The sequence below is a fragment of the Neovison vison genome, chromosome 3 (genome assembly GCF_020171115.1).
Source record: "Neovison vison isolate M4711 chromosome 3, ASM_NN_V1, whole genome shotgun sequence".
NCBI classification, from domain to species: domain Eukaryota; kingdom Metazoa; phylum Chordata; class Mammalia; order Carnivora; family Mustelidae; genus Neogale; species Neogale vison.
In genome coordinates this window covers 92,475,434-92,493,069 of record NC_058093.1, presented here as the reverse complement: position 1 = coordinate 92,493,069, position 17,636 = coordinate 92,475,434, and the positions used below count along the sequence as shown (strand labels likewise).

The 17,636-nt window shown below is 33.4% G+C and overlaps 1 protein-coding gene across 2 annotated transcripts in view; it reads left to right on the top strand.

The window, feature by feature from the left end:
• SPOPL (speckle type BTB/POZ protein like) overlaps window positions 1–17,636 on the top strand; it is a 65,134-nt gene that overhangs the window by 34,406 nt on the left and 13,092 nt on the right. Inside the window, exons 2-8 of one of the 2 annotated variants that reach the window (XM_044242557.1) lie at window positions 5,111–5,247; window positions 5,429–5,550; window positions 5,798–5,949; window positions 7,830–7,957; window positions 13,930–14,020; window positions 14,189–14,244; window positions 15,639–15,761. In XM_044242557.1, the coding sequence (XP_044098492.1) occupies window positions 5,170–5,247; window positions 5,429–5,550; window positions 5,798–5,949; window positions 7,830–7,957; window positions 13,930–14,020; window positions 14,189–14,244; window positions 15,639–15,761 (750 nt within the window). In that variant the 5' untranslated portion in view covers window positions 5,111–5,169. Of the gene's footprint in view, window positions 1–5,110; window positions 5,248–5,428; window positions 5,551–5,797; window positions 5,950–7,829; window positions 7,958–13,929; window positions 14,108–14,188; window positions 14,245–15,638; window positions 15,762–17,636 lie in introns of both variants that reach the window. The other variant, XM_044242556.1, reaches the window with a different exon arrangement.

Below are 17,636 nucleotides of genomic sequence, written 5' to 3'. Positions count from 1 at the left end.
CTTAAAATAAAATTTTTATCTTTTTTATTAACATTATTTCCTTCTCTTTTGCCAGGAATTTCACCATTAAAAAAAAAAATGAGAAGGGTGATTATTAAAACAGCTTTATAATTTATATTCCCACTAGAAATGTATGAATCTTGTGGATTGTTGTTGCCAGTCTCATAGGTTAAAAAATAAATTCTTAATTTTCTTTTAAGTTGTATTTCTCCAATAATGAGTAAAGTTCTTTTCTGTGAACTATTTGTATTTTTTTTCTAATTTTCAGGAATTTGTTACATACTGGGGAAATTAACCCCTCGTGATGTAATACAGTGCAAATATTTTTCTTGGTTTGTGTTTTTGCAACTGTTCATAATGGTTTATCAGCTTGCTTTAGAGCAGCTGAAATTATTAACTAGGACCCCTTTCACATATTTCTAACAGGTAACTGATAATCATTACTCTTTTTAGTACATTTATTAATTGAATTTGGTCAAGAGAAATATCCAGTTCATATTTCTGCTCCTATTTCCACTCCCAGCCCAGTAAACAACAGTGGCAGTTTTATCAGTCTGGGCCTAGCCAGGAAAACAGCAGTTTTGCCACCAGATCAGGTAGATTTGATTTGGGGCCAGAGGGTGGGGAACCTGTAGTTTAGTCAACTAAAGGTAGCAGACTCAGTAGAAGGAAGGGGAACAGCCTGCAGTTTTGCTAAGTAACTAGAAAAAAAAAAAAAAAGGTAATAAAAAGCCAGGAGGAACATCAGCAGCCACACAATAAGTATGGTGGCAACAGATACTAGTGTTCATTCCAGGCAAGTTACTAAAGAAGACAATAATCCATAGAAAAACAAATCAGAATTCAGAGTTACTACAATATATTAATCATTGTCCAGCTTTCAGCCAAAAATTATGAGATATGCAAAGAAACAGGAAACTATAACACACATTCAGGAAAGAGAGTAGAAGCCAGACTTAAAACTACACATGATACAGTTCTATTTAAATGGTACATCTAGGTAAGGTATAACTATGGAAAGCAGATTAGTGATTGCCTAAATGTGGGGGTACAAAGGACCTTTGGGGATCATCGGAGAATTATAATACTGTATTGCACTGATGAGTGCACAACTGTATAAATTCACTAAAAATCATTCACCTATAATGAGTGAACTTTGTGATATGTAAATTATACCTTAATAAAGCTGTTAAATATGTAGGGGAACTAGTATCTTTAAAGTGATTGTTAGTGATCTTAACTTACTGTTGTGAGTGCTTGTCTTATGTTCTGCTTTCAGATAAAAGTAAATAACCATATGTGTTTTATAAAAGTAGTTGAAGGTGACAGCTTGGAGGTATTTAAGACCAGTACCTAATTTTTATGCATAAATGAGAAATTCTTGTTAAAGTGACAATGGGCAATGCTTTTAAATTACATATTCACTTTTCTTTGAGGCATGCTGTTTACCATCATTCATCGCTATTTTGGCTTTTTTTTTTTTTTTAAAGATTTTATTTATTTATTTGACAGAGAGAGATCACAAGCAGACAGAGAGGCAGGCAGAGAGGGAGATAGAGGGAAGCAGGCTCCCCGCTGAGCAAAGAGCCCGATGCGGGACTCGATCCCAGGACCCCGAGATCATGACCTAAGCCGAAGGCAGCGGCTTAACCCACTGAGCCACCCAGGCCCTTTTTTTTTTTTTTTTTTAAAGATTTTATTTGACAGAGAGAGAGCGCGCACAAACAGGGGGAGCAGTAGAGGGAGAGGGACTCAGAGCTCTATCCCAGGATCCTGGGATCATGACCTGAACCAAAGGCAGATGCTTAACATGGCTGAGCCACCCAGGTGCCCCTATTTTTGCTTGTTTTGTTAAGGAACATCCACTTTTTTTTCTAACCTCTCCTTTAATGCTGTTGTGATTTTTAAGTACTCCTGATAGAATAATCCCAATGTTATTATTCTGACTCTCTTGCTGGATATTTTGGTGATTCTCACATTTTGCTGTGCTTCAGATACATCATGTGACAGGAACTCTTGTATGTGAGGAACTTGCACAGGTATAAGTACATTTGTGTGAGTGTATTAATTTAGTTGTCATAGTTTAAAGGAGAAATGACACAGTTTACTCATAAAGGGTTAATTTTAAAGTTATTTCATTTGAAATATTTTTATCATTGCATGTATCACTTTAATGAAGTTGCATCCCCCATCCACCCCAAAATTACTCTTTTATCTCAGTCTTTCCCATCTGAGTATGGCATTGCCATCCTCCCCGTTCCACCAGTCCCAAGCTAGAACCTATCTTTGATTTATCCTTCCTTTAGTTTTATTCCATCACAAATTCTGTTGATTTTTGTGGTTTTAATTTTTAACAGTTTCTTTTTATTTTTAATACTTATTTCAGTTGATAGGACCACATTCCTCACCTCCACTGTTATGCTGTATTAGTCTGTTGTCATTGTCTCTTGCCATACAATTCTTAATACCTCTCCAATTTGTTTTCTTGCTTTTATTCAGTTTATTTCCTGAAAAGTTGTAATTCTGATCTTACTACTATCTAAATTACATTGTTAATCTGCTAAAAATCCATCAGTGACATGACTCCTTTCTTTTTTTTTTATTAATTTTTTAATTTTTTATAAATATATATTTTTATCCCCAGGGATACAGGTCTGTGAATCGCCAGGTTTACACACTTCACAGCACTCACCAAAGCACATACCCTCCCCAATGTCCATAACCCCACCCCCTTCTCCCAACCCCCCTCCCCCCAGCAACCCTCAGTTTGTTTTGTGAGATTAAGAGTCATTTATGGTTTGTCTCCCTCCCAATCCCATCTTGTCTCATTTATTCTTCTCCTACCCACTTAAGCCCATGGTGATGAGGACATGACTCCTTTCTTTTCCTTAAATTTTCTCAGATTCTTTCTTGCCCTAGGGCCTTGACAATGGCTGCTCTTTCTCCTCTTACACACACCTTTCCCTTGACTTGTCTTTGCTGTTTTTCTTACCTTTTAGTTCTCAACTCAAATATCAATTCTCAAAGCATAAGACATAACAGATTTTCCCCATATCTAGTTGAAGAATTTTTAGCCATTGCATAAAAATTACTTTCCCTCTCTCTTTTCTTTTAGTTTCATTTACTTTCGTTTATTGTCGTAGTAATTCATTTAATTTATTTTCTTCCATGTTTTCTGTTTTTGAATGAATTAGTTTTCAGTGGTTCAGTGAATTATAATTAATTTGTCAGGTTTTTTCCTTTAAACTAAACCTTAAATCATTTAAGTTAGTGAGTTTTTCCCCACAAACCTGGCTTTTGATTTGAAGTAGCTATTTCTTGATCTAAGGATCAGATGAATAGTACCCCTTCTTTTATAGATTTCTACTGATTTTGTGCCTTAAGAATAACTTCATAATTTTACTTAATATTTTATTCATTTGACTTACTTTGTCACAGTGCTCTAAGAATTTTTTTTTTTGATGTCTGTGAAATTTTAAAACAAAGATTTGTTTTACATGTTCAGAGGTATGAAAATGAAAACTTAACATCATGGTGGAAGTTTTTGTCTCTGTTCTTGCTCTTGAGTCATCTGACTTTGGCTGGAAAATAATTTGCATGAATTAATCCCTTTATTAAATAGCTCTGGAGGTGGTTTACATATTTTTACACATCTGGAAATGAATTTCTGCTGCTTTAAACATGAATAAAAACATGATAGAGTGTAGAATCCTTGTGCTACAGCTCTTTTTCCCTTAGAACTCTATAGTAATTATCTTGTTACTCTCAGGCATTTCACAGTGAGGGGAAAAATAGGGCCATCTTGATTTTTGTTCCTTTAAAGGAACACATGTATACTTGTAATATTTTCTTTCTCATTTTGAATTTCACAGAAATATATCTTTTATAGGTCCTTTTGTTTCTGTGCATCTCTCCAATAGCTTTCTTCCATCTTTGTTTTCTTGTTTCATACTACAGTTTCATTGTAGACACAGAACAAATATTTTCTTATGAATTTTGGATGATGTGCCTATGTTTGAATGTAATCTTCAAACACCCCCACACACACACCTACAAACTACACTTAGATCCTCTTGAGTTTCACTTTTCTTTTATAGACTTTACATGTTGCAAAGAATCATCCTTTAGTCACTAATATCCAAGCAAGATTATGCTGAATTAATTATGTTTCTAAATGAATGTAGTAAGACAGCAGCTAACTAGGAGGAAATTTTATGATAAGTACATATTATCTGGTAAGGGACACTCCGACTGGGACAAAATCTTCAACAGAGACCTGTTTATATGAGATAGACGTAGACTTCTGTGGAAATCTATGTTATTCTTCACATAAAATATTGCTTGTTAGTTTCTACTCCAGTATTTTGACCAAAACTTAGACAGATGAGTGACTAATATTTGTAGTTTTTAGGACTGCTCTAACTTCGCAATCCTTTTGATATATCAGAAGATAAAGGTGAATCAGATATTAGTTGACGCTTGAATAACATGGGTTTGAACCATGCAGGTCAACTTATATGAAGATTTTTTTCAATAAATATTGTACAGTAAATGCATTTTCTTTATGATTTTCTTAATGACTTTTTTCTCTAGCTTTATTTTAAAGATACAGTATATAACATATGTAAAATATGTGTTACTCAACTGTTATGTTATCAGTAAGACTTCTGGTCAACAGTAGGCTATTAGTAGTTAAGTTTCTGGGGAGGCAAAAGTGATATGTGCATTTTTGACTGTAAGGAGGTTCAGTGCTCCTAACCCCTTTCTTGTTCAAGGCTTAATCATAATATTATCAGTAAGCGCCCATGTTATTTTGTGCTTTTATGTTTTTATTCTTACTATTAAACTATGTTATTTTTTGCTTTGTGGTATTTTGATAAGTATACCTTTATAAAAGAATATCTGTAAGCATTAAGTTTGTTTAGATTTTAAGTGTTACATGTCACAAAATGTTTTGATTTTTTTCTTTTTTAATTATTGAAATAATGAAACCCTTGCACGTTCCCTCATAATCAAATTTGGGAAACTAATTGTCTTATGACTGTTTAAATACTCCCTCTTGATTCAGTCAAACCTTTTGATCAGTAAATGGAACTTCTTTTCTTTGTAGTAAAGTATTCATCTGTGTGGGATATTGCATAAATCTTGGAAGACTGCAGTAAAGTGGCAATGTCTCGGGAACCCAGCCCACCTCTCCCTGGAGATATGTCTACTGGTCCTATAGCAGAAAGCTGGTGTTATACACAGGTACGTGCTGTTAAAAATGCCTTACTTTATATCACTTAAAATTTTTATAGTATTTTGAAAATATTGTAAAGCATTTTGTTAGAGTTACTACAAGTGTTAAAAAAGTAGGTCATGGGATTTTAACATGACAAGTTAAAGCAAAAAAGTCATCATTGTAAAAGTGGTTTTCTGAATCTCTTAGGTTAAAGTAGTAAAATTTTCCTACATGTGGACCATTAATAACTTCAGTTTTTGTCGAGAGGAAATGGGTGAAGTGTTAAAAAGTTCAACATTCTCATCTAGCCCCAGTGACAAAATGAAATGGTAAGATTTTTGTTTTGAATTTTTGTTTTTGATATTATCAGCTACTTTATGGTTTTGTTACTGTTTCTTAATGGGTTATATTAGATTAATAGTAAGTTCCTAATAGTATAGAGAATTATAAAGAACTGGAGATATTTAATAGGAGTGCTATTTGTGATATTTAACAACTAATTTCAGCATTGCCTCTCTCTTTTTTGAATGTTTTAAGTTTTATATTCCTCCATATGAGCTTGTTGTTTTATTTTAGGTGCCTGAGGGTAAATCCAAAGGGATTAGATGATGAAAGTAAAGACTACTTGTCCTTATATTTGCTTTTAGTCAGCTGCCCAAAAAGTGAAGTTCGAGCAAAATTCAAATTTTCCCTTCTAAACGCCAAAAGGGAAGAAACAAAAGCAATGGGTAAGTGGTTTGGAGTAAAGTCTCTGAGTAACTATGTGTTAGCTTATGTACTTTTGCCTAGAAAAGGATATATTTTTTTTTCCCCACTGAAATCTGCTTAACCTCAAACGTGCCATGTAGCCATTGTTTAATTCTAAATGCTGGTCTTGACTTATGGTTATTTTAATGAATCTTAGACTTCATAAGACATGTAAAATTTGTTAAAAATAATATTAAAATTCTACTTTTCATGCCCTAAAACAGTATATACTTGTCACTTAGAAAAATAGTTGCTTTTAGGGTATTGTGCCTGCTTCAATTCCTGGCAAATATAATGGGTGTTCAGGAAATAGTTCTCCTTTGCTGTTTTTCCAGATAATAAAATCTGAGGAACAGTGTGAAAGGAGATTGAATGTTTTGGTATTCTGTCACTGGAATTTTTTTTGAGGGATGGACAGAACACTGACCAAGGAAATCAGTTTTTCTTAGTCTCAGGACCTATTAACTTCATTTCAAAGCTTCATGTATATAGCCAACTGAAACTCCTCGTAATAGAAGAGCATTGTAGGAAATGTATAGTGTGCATAGTAGGAAAATATATTATGAACTGCCACATTAAATTTTTTTAATTTTACGTGATTTCTAGAAGTGAGTCCTAGAATCAAGTACTATCATTACCAAAAATAAAAAAACCTTCCTCCAGATAAAATTTTAAATAATATCTTTTATTGTCAAAGTAATACATAATTTTATATATATTTTCCTCATGTCTGACATTTATGGTAGTGGAGTGTCTTGGTTTAGGCTGCTAAACACAAAGTACCATAATAAACAACAGACATTGGCTTCTCACAGATCTGAAGGCTGAAAGTTCAAGATGAGAGTGCCAGCATGGTCAAGTTCTGGTGAAGACCATCTTCTGGGTTGTAGATTGCTGAATTCTCACTGTCTTTATATGGCTGATGGAGCTAGGGAGCTTTGTGGAGTCTCCTTTTTAAGAGCACTAATCACATTCCTCACGTCTCTACCCTCATGAACTCATCTAATTCTAATCACTGACCTCCTAATACCATCCTTCAGGGGCATGTGATCACAACATAAGGATTTTGAGGGGATACAAACATTCATTCCATAATGTGGAGTCTTTCTATTAAAATTTATTACTTGTTTTTCACCTCTCGTTAATACTTTGTGTAACAGATTGTAAATACTTTCTACTGAGGATCTTGTTTATTTTATAATACACAATTCTGTAGTATGCTAGGCATTTGAAACATCTACCTCAGACATTATTGGTTGTCTTTTAAAAATTGTACTAAAACCATCTTTTAGACTTCATGGAAGTTGTTTTTAGGGATGAGGGGATAGATCTAGGAGTGATAAGAGACTTGGTTTTGTTTGATCGGTTGATGGATCTTTCTCTAGTTGAGTAAAACTTAAATTAGTAGGATAGATGCCCCAGGAATGTTAAAGGATGCCCTGGTGATACAGAGCATCTATTTTTAGAGCGAGAATAAGAAATGAGGGGTATGTGTCTATAATCAGGTTTTGATGAGGAGGAATATGGCTGTGCCAGTGTATTTTGTTCCTCCTCCATTATTCAAGGGCCCGCACTGTTAGAGAGATGTCTTTCTTCTCCAAGAGTTTTGATACGGCTTTTCTTCCACTTAGAGATACAGAAATCTGAATGTGAGCTGATTGGTGGTGGCCAGAATTTGAATACTGCTGTGAAACAATCTTGTACTGTGTGATATAACTCTTAAGACATTTCATTTATGAACACATACATCTATAATTCTCATAATGGATATATTGGCCAAGTTTAATTTTTGTGCATTCATTTAACTATGTTATCAATTAGATGACTTTTTTATTTGAACTTCTATTCTGTTTTCCACCAGAAAGCCAAAGAGCATATCGGTTTGTACAAGGGAAAGACTGGGGTTTTAAAAAATTCATTCGAAGGGATTTTTTGCTTGACGAAGCTAATGGTCTTTTACCAGATGACAAGCTTACATTATTTTGTGAGGTGGGTATATTTTTTATTTTAAGGAACTCCAAAGTTATATCTCATGATAAACAAAAATACAAAGTAGAACAATATCGGTTATACTTTTTTAAATTTAAGGGTATATTTTTAAAATTAAGTAATTGGAATAATTGATAAGGTTTCATTTGTAAGTGTTTTACTAGTAAGACTAGATTGTTTCAGAAATTAGTGTAGTAAGTAGCTTATCCTGAAAAAACTGTCATGTATATAGCTATAAATTATATATGGTAGTTACACTACATCATACTAAGTACTTCTTCCTCCTAGGAAGACTATGGATATGTATATCTTTTTATGAAAATGTGTAAGTATGTTCTTCATTCTGAATAATTCTGACATAGATGTTCATCATTTTTTTGTCATTTTCAGGTCGACTGTATTAAACATGATTAGTAGTATATCAATTTGAATACATACTGAAATAGATAACATACATAATGAAAGTGCCTGAAAAGATTGGGAAGCTTTTTGTTTATTCAGACATTTGGGTTCATTTTAAATAGATGTTAGCATTATAAGAAATAGCATCCCAAATTTTTAAAATTTGCCCATGTCTGTTCACAAACTTGCAAGGTATATTTATTTGTACAAAATGTCATATTTTAATAGTACCAGCATAGCCCCTGAAATAATTTACACCTATGATTTGTCGTAATTTGAGGTTGGAATTTGCTTTTGTCATTGTTACCATTACATGGTTTTACTCATACAAATTGTTGAGATTCCTCTTTGGAGTGAATTCAAGGATTATGTTATGTTACCAATACAATTTATAGAGAATATACATAGTTTTATCAAAATGTTTAAGGTAGTTGGTAGTTTTCATAGGAAAACTGATTGAAAAGTTATGATCAAGTAAACTCAGTGTAAAATATATTTCAGACCAATGAGTGTCTTGGAAGTATGGTAACTTATTTTAACAGCTACAAAATTAGCCTTAATCTCATAGTAGGAATATGTAGAATTTCTTGGCAACATTATAAACTAATTGTATGATTTTATGCTGTGTCAGAAAAATAAATTGAAATGTGGCTCTAGAGAGTACATAATGCAAATACAGTGCATCTTATTTCCACTTAGGCAAGTTAAATGAACTGTAGGATGAATTTGTTATGAATATAATTATTTGGTTGGTAAAGCACATACCACTAGTGTCTTCAGCAGAGTTTATCATTAAATAATTTGTAGAACAAATACTAAAACATTTGTTGCCAATAGACATATATCCAGAGTAATATTTTAAATAAATACAGGTTATATTATTTTAAAATTTTAGCATCCTTAATGTAGACTCTTCCAGAATTTTAGCAGTTATCTTAAATTCCAACATGTTAAATTTTTTAAGTCATATAATCTTTAAATTTAAAGGACCTTTAAAGTTATGTAATCCAGTTTCAAAAATTTATTGCAGTTAAAAGTCTTTATGTAAATAAACTCTTACAAAAATAATTTCTTTTTTGTTGTTGTTCTTAGAATTCAAATAGTGTTAACAGATATTTTCCTAAGCATATTATATTGGAACCTAGTCAACCAAGAAATTCAGAATGAAGGCTGAAATTAAGAATCTTTTTTCAATATATACTTTTGAAGTATGTTTTTTATCCACCTACTAGTGAACTCCTAAAAATATAACCCACCATGACTTGTAAGTTGGCATTGGTCAGATTCAGTTTTGGATAGTTGTAATATGTACCTTTTTACTGATGTAGAGACTTATACTCTGGGCACTGTATTTAGCATCGGTGGGCAAAAAGTAATCTGAACAAACATTCCTCATGCCCTCCACCATTTCTTCCATACCTCTCATTGATGCCCTTCCTTCTACAGCACCTTCAGCACTGCTTGCAGAAGAGGAGGAAGCATTGCACTGCCCTACCTAAAGAACTGCCTCCTCCCCCTCCCCTGCAAGTGGTGCTGTAGACAGGTAAGGCAGTTTGGTGCTACCCTTTTTCTGCAAGACCTAACTTCATCTTGCAACTTCCATATCATGAATCAAGTAGCCAGAGGTAGATATTTCTAGCAGTGTAAAGATCTCTGCCCCTTCTCCCCCTCCCAAAATGATGCAGAAAACAAGACTTGAGGAATACCTTTGAGTGCCGAGGAATACCTTTGAAAAATAGAAAACTGTTTAGATTAGTCCATCTTTTAAAATCCAATAGATTTTTTTCAAAGATTTTATTTATTTGACAGAGAGAGAGATCAGTAGTAGGCAGAGAGGCAGGCAGAGGGGAGGCGGGGAAGCAGGCTCCCTGCTGAGCAGAGAGCCTGATGCAGGGCTTGATCCCAGGACCCCGAGATCATGACCTGAGCTGAAGGCAGAGGCTTAACCCACTGAGCCACCCAGGCACCCAGTCCAATAGATTTTAAACCTCATAGTCTTTAGACCCATAGTATTCCATGATTGCAGAAGATTATGTATATACAGATAGAATATATGTATGTATTGAGTTTTTCTTGAAGTTAATTCATTTAGAAGGATACACCGTTTTTCTCATCCTATCTTTTTGTTGCTAAGTTATCACTTCTGTTTTAAAATATTTGTGATAATGGATGGAAGTTAGGTTTTATTCTTTAAAAAGCCCTTTTATGGGGGCACCTGGGTGACTCAGTGGGTTAAAGCCTCTTGCCTTCAGCTCAGGTCATGATCCCAAGGTCCTGGGATCGAGCCGCACATTGGGCTCTCTGCTCGGCGGAAAGCCTGCTTCTCTTCCTCTCTCTCTCTCTCTCTCTCTCTGCCTGCCTCTCTCCCTACCAGTGATCTCTTGTTTGTCAAATAAATAAATAAAATCTTTTAAAAAATTAAAATTAAAAAAAATAAAAGCCCTTTTATAACAAAATGACAACCTTGTTTCTGTCAACCAAATTTTTAAGAAGGATACCTACCTAGGACAGTCAGAAAGTCTAAGATCTGCTATTTTAGAAAATGTGAAATTGGACTATCGAAAGTTTCTCACTGTGGAGCCACTGTGAGGGATCATTAGATAGTTGATTAAGAGTGGCAAAATTTGTACTATGGGAACCATTGTAAATTCCTAGCTTTTATTTATTTGACAGAGAGAGAGATCACAAGTAGGCAGAGAGAGAGGCAGAGAGAGAGGAGGAAGCAGACTCCCCACCAAGGAGAGAGCCTGATGCAGGGCTTGATCCCAGGACCCTGGGATCATGACCTGAGCTGAAGGCAGAGGCTTTAACCTTCTGAGCCACCCAGGCGCCCAATTCCTAGCTTTTAAAACTAGTTTGGAGAATTGAGATTTTTTAAAACTGGAAAAACACATAAGTCCTTCAGTTCACACTATGAGAGACCCAGATTTCTAGGGTAGTCACAGTTGATTAGAATCTGTACATGTTCATCTTTAGTCTAAATCATAATTCTCACAATTGAGCTGAAACCAGATTTGAAGAAGAGTTTTCAGATGTGTTTCATGTTTTGCTTTGCAGCATTTGTCAGTTTTGAATATTATAACTTTGCCTTTTTATTTTGAAAGAACAATAATTTAGCCATAGGAAAGAATCTCAGACTTTTTTCTGAATTTTTTACTCTAGGTTCCATTCAGTAAGAATGTTCATTACCTGTGTTTGAATATGTGCTAGAGAAAACTAAATGTTACCAATTTCTTAATTATAGGTATCAAGAAAATAATCAGATTTTGTTCTGTTAATTCTGTTAATAGGTTGTTAATTTTTGCTGCATAATATACCTTGAATATACCTTGAATATGTGAAATTGGACTATCGAAAGTTTCTCACTGTGGAGCCACTGTGAGGGATTGTTAGATAGTTGATTAAGAGTGGCAAAATTTGCATATACCTTGAATATACCTTGAAGTATGAAATCTTAATTAAGTCTTAGTTAAAACTTGTGGTCGCCATGATGATACTGTGTAGATGAATGTTAATAATACAACTTCTGAATTATGATTACATATACAAAATAAAAATAAAACATTATCAATATCTGTGCCTCATAAAAATGGCTGTATTTTTTCATTTTATTTTTTCTGTCACCTGATTATGGCCAAATTTTTCTATTTAATATATTATTTTGAGTTAGGATAATAGACAATAAATAAAAATTTAAAAATCCTTCCCTAAATTATGTTGTCACATTTTTATGACTTGACTGCATACTTTATGCAAGTAATTGAACTAGTCCACTTCTACTGTCTAGAAATTTTTAAGAGCAGTGCTTGATAGGAAGAAGTGAATATTGTTTCTGTGATTAAAAAAGTGATCTATAACTAAACCCTGAATATCAACACCAGCATTTTTTAAGTATCATTAAGTTATAGTGGGTGGCAAAACACGGTAATTAGGTAGGGATTAGTGAAGTTCTTTTTTTCTTTTTTGTAGTCATTTTAGAAACGATTTAGAAGTTTAAACAATTAACAGAATAAAGAACCTTTATGTTGGATTTTATGTATTTATGTATGTATGTACATACACAATATCTTGGCTCTTATATGTAGAAAATCATCTCACAGTGTTTTTGCAATAAATCCTTTTTGAACCATAGTTGCATTAAAGTAACACTACTGATTTTAAAAGATATCCAAAGAAGTATTTGTGTAGTATAAAGAATGGTCTAAAAAAAAAATATCTTGAGAATTATAGTCTCTAGTCTTCCTTTGATACTGATTGCTAGTGTGATTGACACATTAGTTACCTTCTTTGATCTTCCTTTGAAGTCTGTCTGTAAAACAAGGTGATTAAATAAGATGATTTCTATGATATACAGGATTCCAAATAGTTAATAATACAAGTTGTAAAAACAATGGCTAATAAAAATATCCTCAGAAAAATAAAATTTTTCTCTAGAAGTATCTGTTTATTTGCATGTGATACATGTTTATATCATCAGGATGAAGGAGGACTTCCTGAGATTTAATATCTTCAAATATTTTATACTGGGCCATTATTACACGTTCTGTGTTAGCTAACAAATGACCACAAAACTTAGAAGCTTAAAACAGTAGATAACTAACACGTAGCACTAATGCACTAATGGTTCATTTACTCTGAAATATTTGCTTTACTAATTGACTGGTATTTTCTTCCACTTATTAAATGTAATATGAAATTTCTAATATTAGTAACATACTTTTTCTAAAAAGTCATGCACAAGAATCAATGGTCTTTTAAGATTTTTCAGTACATAGTCATCTTTAATGAGAGAAAATTTAATCCAATTATATTGAAATCTTTATAAAAGCAGTGTTTTAATCATACTAAGTTTTATTTATTATTTCATAGATAAACAGAAGGTCTACAGATTGAACTAAATTGTATTTGTATTATTCTTACTGTTGATTATATTAAAAGATTTCCATGAATTTTAATGAGCACAATGCTTTTGTGAGAATTCTTGTATTTTACAATTTAAATCAATATTACTAGATATTTAAATCAATTTTACTAGAGTCAAAACATGTAGGAATTACACTTAAAATACTTCAGAAATTGCTTGTCATATACTGTAGTTGTATAACATTTTTTTAATACTCTTAAAAAGTCCTTTTGAGTGTGATGCCATGTTTATTACATGTATAATAAACTTTAAATGTTGATAGGTCTTTGGTGTAAATGAGAAGAATTAAAGAAATTTCTTCCTTCATCTCTCTGAAATGTCTCCTGCTTGTTCAGTTCACCCTCATCTTATGACTTTTATTTTCCTGAGAAATAGTTTTTGTGATTAATTTAATGACCAAGCATTCCAACCAATCGCTAAGCCATCTATTTACATAAAATGTCACTTGAAAATGATCTAGTGTTTCTGATCTTTTTCTAGTCTCTCCTTTAAATTGTATCCTTAAATTTAGTTGCCAGTGTTAACATTTATGATCAGGAGTACTTTGAATTATCCAGATGATTTTAATGATAAGAAATCTAAGTATAGACTTAATTACTGATACTAATTTATAAAAGTGTTTTTCTTGCTGTCCCTTTTTTATTAGGTGAGTGTGGTCCAAGATTCAGTAAATATATCAGGACATACTAATACAAATACTTTGAAGGTGCCTGAATGTCGACTAGCAGAAGATTTAGGTAATCTCTGGGAAAACACAAGATTTACAGATTGCAGTTTTTTTGTGAGAGGACAAGAATTTAAAGCTCATAAGTCTGTACTTGCAGGTACTTTTAAACTTTTGGGCAATATTGTACATTTTTTCCATACATCTGTGCATTAAATAATGATGCTTAATCTTGTTACAGCTCGATCCCCAGTTTTTAATGCAATGTTTGAACATGAAATGGAAGAAAGCAAAAAGGTAAACATGGTTTAAAGGCTAATATTTAATTTGTGCTAATGTAGAATAGTGAAATGTATGTTTTGAAAGTAACGGTTCATGTTCTCATTGTTACATTATGATTTTAGAAATAGAGGGATAGGGAAAAAAATGTTCTGTAGTAGAACAATAGATGTAGCCTAATGTGGGTGAATATTCCAAATAATAGCTATTTTGATGTCCATCTGGTGGCAAAATAAGTGGGTAGTTCTTATCCAGAAGAGTGGTTCTGGTCCATAGCTATTTGAGATTTCTCTGGTTAAGATGTTTATTCTTCTTTTCTAAACTATCTATTGATTTTGGAATTCTGCATTCTTTTTACCACTAAAATAAGATATTTATTAGATTTTTTTTTAAAATGACATAAATTACATCAGTGTTACTATATGTCTGCTGTAACCAGTATCTCTTTGGTTTTCCCAAATGTTTGTCCTTCACTGTTGTCTTAAAATGTAGTCAGATTAAAGATCAGAAATGGATTCTTTGCTGGTTACATTACATAGCAACCTTCATGCTCTAACTAGATAACTCCAGTTTACTTATATGGCTCTCCTTCATTCTTTCTGTAGAACTTAAGGCTGCAGCAAATAGCTGCTTTCTTTCCTTGGATTGTTGTTCTGCCAGATACTATGATTAGCTTTCTGATGACTACCACACAAGGAAACATGAATAATGTCAATTATTGTCAGCAAAGGGTCAGAAAAGTCTGGTATGGTTTAGTGTTGGATGTTTAGCTTCATTGATCCCTTGAGAGAAATCAGATACAAAGATACAGGAATAAAAAAGGGATTACTGCTCAAAAAAAGGCGGGGGGAGGGATTACTGCTCACTGGACTTGAGTATGTTTTGAGCAAAGAGGTGATATGCCCATAGATAGTATGACATGTCATTTTTGCAAAAGGGAGAGTTCCAAGGTAGTGGCTGTGGAATTATATGAAATACCTGACCCTGCTTTTGCTTAGTGCTAGGAATAGCATTATTGGTTTTGGGGTCATAGGCATTGTGCTATGACCTTGGAATTCAACAAAGAAAAAATTAATAGCTGTCTTCTTCTAAGAGAGAGGTTAAAAACTGAACACACATATTTTGTTTGGCCTAAAGGCTTTTGTTTGTTTTTTTACTCTTTTTTAATTGAAAAATTGAGGTTTTATGTGCCTACATGGCAGTACTTGTCTGGGTATACTTCTTTTAGACCTGCTTGCTTCACTTTGCCTGCTTAGCTTACTGAAGATTTACTTATCTCCATTTTAAAGTAGAGTTTAAATAGAGCATTTGGGTGCAGGCTTAGTTAAATTATTATCAAAGTTTTGCTTTGGTTCATTTGTGCGTGTGTATGTTCTTTGAGTGTAACTTTTTTATGTTGTTTTCAATATCAGAATCGAGTGGAAATAAATGATGTAGACCCTGAGGTTTTTAAAGAAATGATGAGATTCATTTACACAGGGAAAGCACCAAACCTTGACAAAATGGCTGACAACTTGTTGGCAGCTGCAGACAAAGTAAGTAATTAGGTCTTAAAAAGCTGAAAAATCTCCTCAACTTGTTGTATCTAGAAAGCTATCATCAAAGAAAAACTCCAAATAACTTAAAATATTGAAGAATTAATTTATACTATTTATAGATGGCTCTTGAGCATATTATGAAATAGACAGTGAAGATAATATGGAAATTAGATTTATTTTAAATCAATAAGGCATAAAAATATCTTGAACTAGTTAGAATATATAAATAAAATAATAAGATAAAAAAGAAGAAAATATTGGATTTTTTTCTAACTTAATTCCTAGTATTCAGACATTTATTTTTTAACATGATAACACAGAAAGAGAAAAAAATGTTAATGTTATATAATGTTCTTTTGTAATGGTGATTTTTTTTTTTTTTTAAAGAAAATTTATGTATTTATTAGAAAGAAAGAATGTGCCCATGAGTGGGGTGGGGAAGAGACAGAGAGAGGGGGAGAAGCAGACTCTCCGCTGAGGAGGAGTCCAACATGAGACTTGATCCCAGGACCCCGAGATCATGACCTGAGCTGAAGTCAGATGCCCAAACAATTGAGCCACCCAGGTCCCCCTATAATGGTGATTTCTTGAAGTTTGAGAATCAATGCAAAAATGCCAGAAAATCTCAAATCCCAGTAGTTCTCAATCCTGAAGGACATCGGGAGGTTTTTCTGAAAAGTATTGATGTCCATGCCATTTATATCTCTATATATAATATGTAAGTTTATGCATACGCCTTTGTGTGTGAATATGTGCATGTATATATTCGTACATATATACACATACACAGACAGAGGGAAAGAGAGTATGTGATATTGTACTTTTTTTTTCTTTTTAAGATTTTATTTATTTATCTGACAGAGAGTACAAACTGGGAGAATGGCAGAGAGAGAGAGGGAGAAGCAGGCTCCTCACGGAGCAGGGAGCCCAACCTGGGGCTCAATCCCTGGACCCTAGGATCATGATCCAAGCCGAAGGCAGAGTTTAACCAACTGAGCCACCGAGGCACCCCAATATTGTACTTGTTTTATAAAATATTACCAGCGGGGCCTTAGAATCTGTTATTTCTTTTATTGCCCCAAGTTGTTATTTAAATTTTTGTTAGTTAGCATACAGTGTAATATTAGTTTCAGATGTACAACATGATGATTCAGCAATTCATATATCACCTGGTGCTCAACATAAGTGCCCTCCTTAATTCCCATCATCCATTTAACCCATCCCCCATCTACTTCCCTTCTGGTAGCTAGTTTATTCTCTGTAGTTAAGACTCTGTTTCTTGATTTGCCTCTCTCTGTTATTTTTTTCTCTTTGCTCATTTGTTTTGTTTCTTAAATTCCACATATAAGTGAAAACATACAGTATTTGGTTTTTTCACTTAGCATAGTACTCTCTGGCCCCATTCATGTCACTGCAAATGGCAGGATTTTTTTTTTTTTGGCTGAGTAATATTCCATTCTGTATATATCACAACTTCATTACCCGTTCATCTGTCGATGGACACTTGGGCTATTTTCTTAAATTGACTATTCTTGATAATACTGCCATAAACATCAGGGTGCATGTATTCCTTTGAGTCAGTATTTTTGTATTTTCCATTTTTAACTTTTTTGAGAAACTTCCATACTTTCCAAAGTGGCTCTACCAGTTTGTATTCCCACCAACAGTGCAAAAGAGTTCCTGTTTCTCCACATTTTGACCAACTCCTCTTGTTTCTTATGTTGTTGATTTTAGCCATTCTGACAAATGTGAGGTGATACCTCATTTCAGTTTTGATTTGAATTTCCCTGATAATGAGTGATGTTGAGCATCTTTTAATTGGTCTGTTGGCCATGTGGATGTCTTTGGAAAAATGTCTGTCTTCTGCCCATT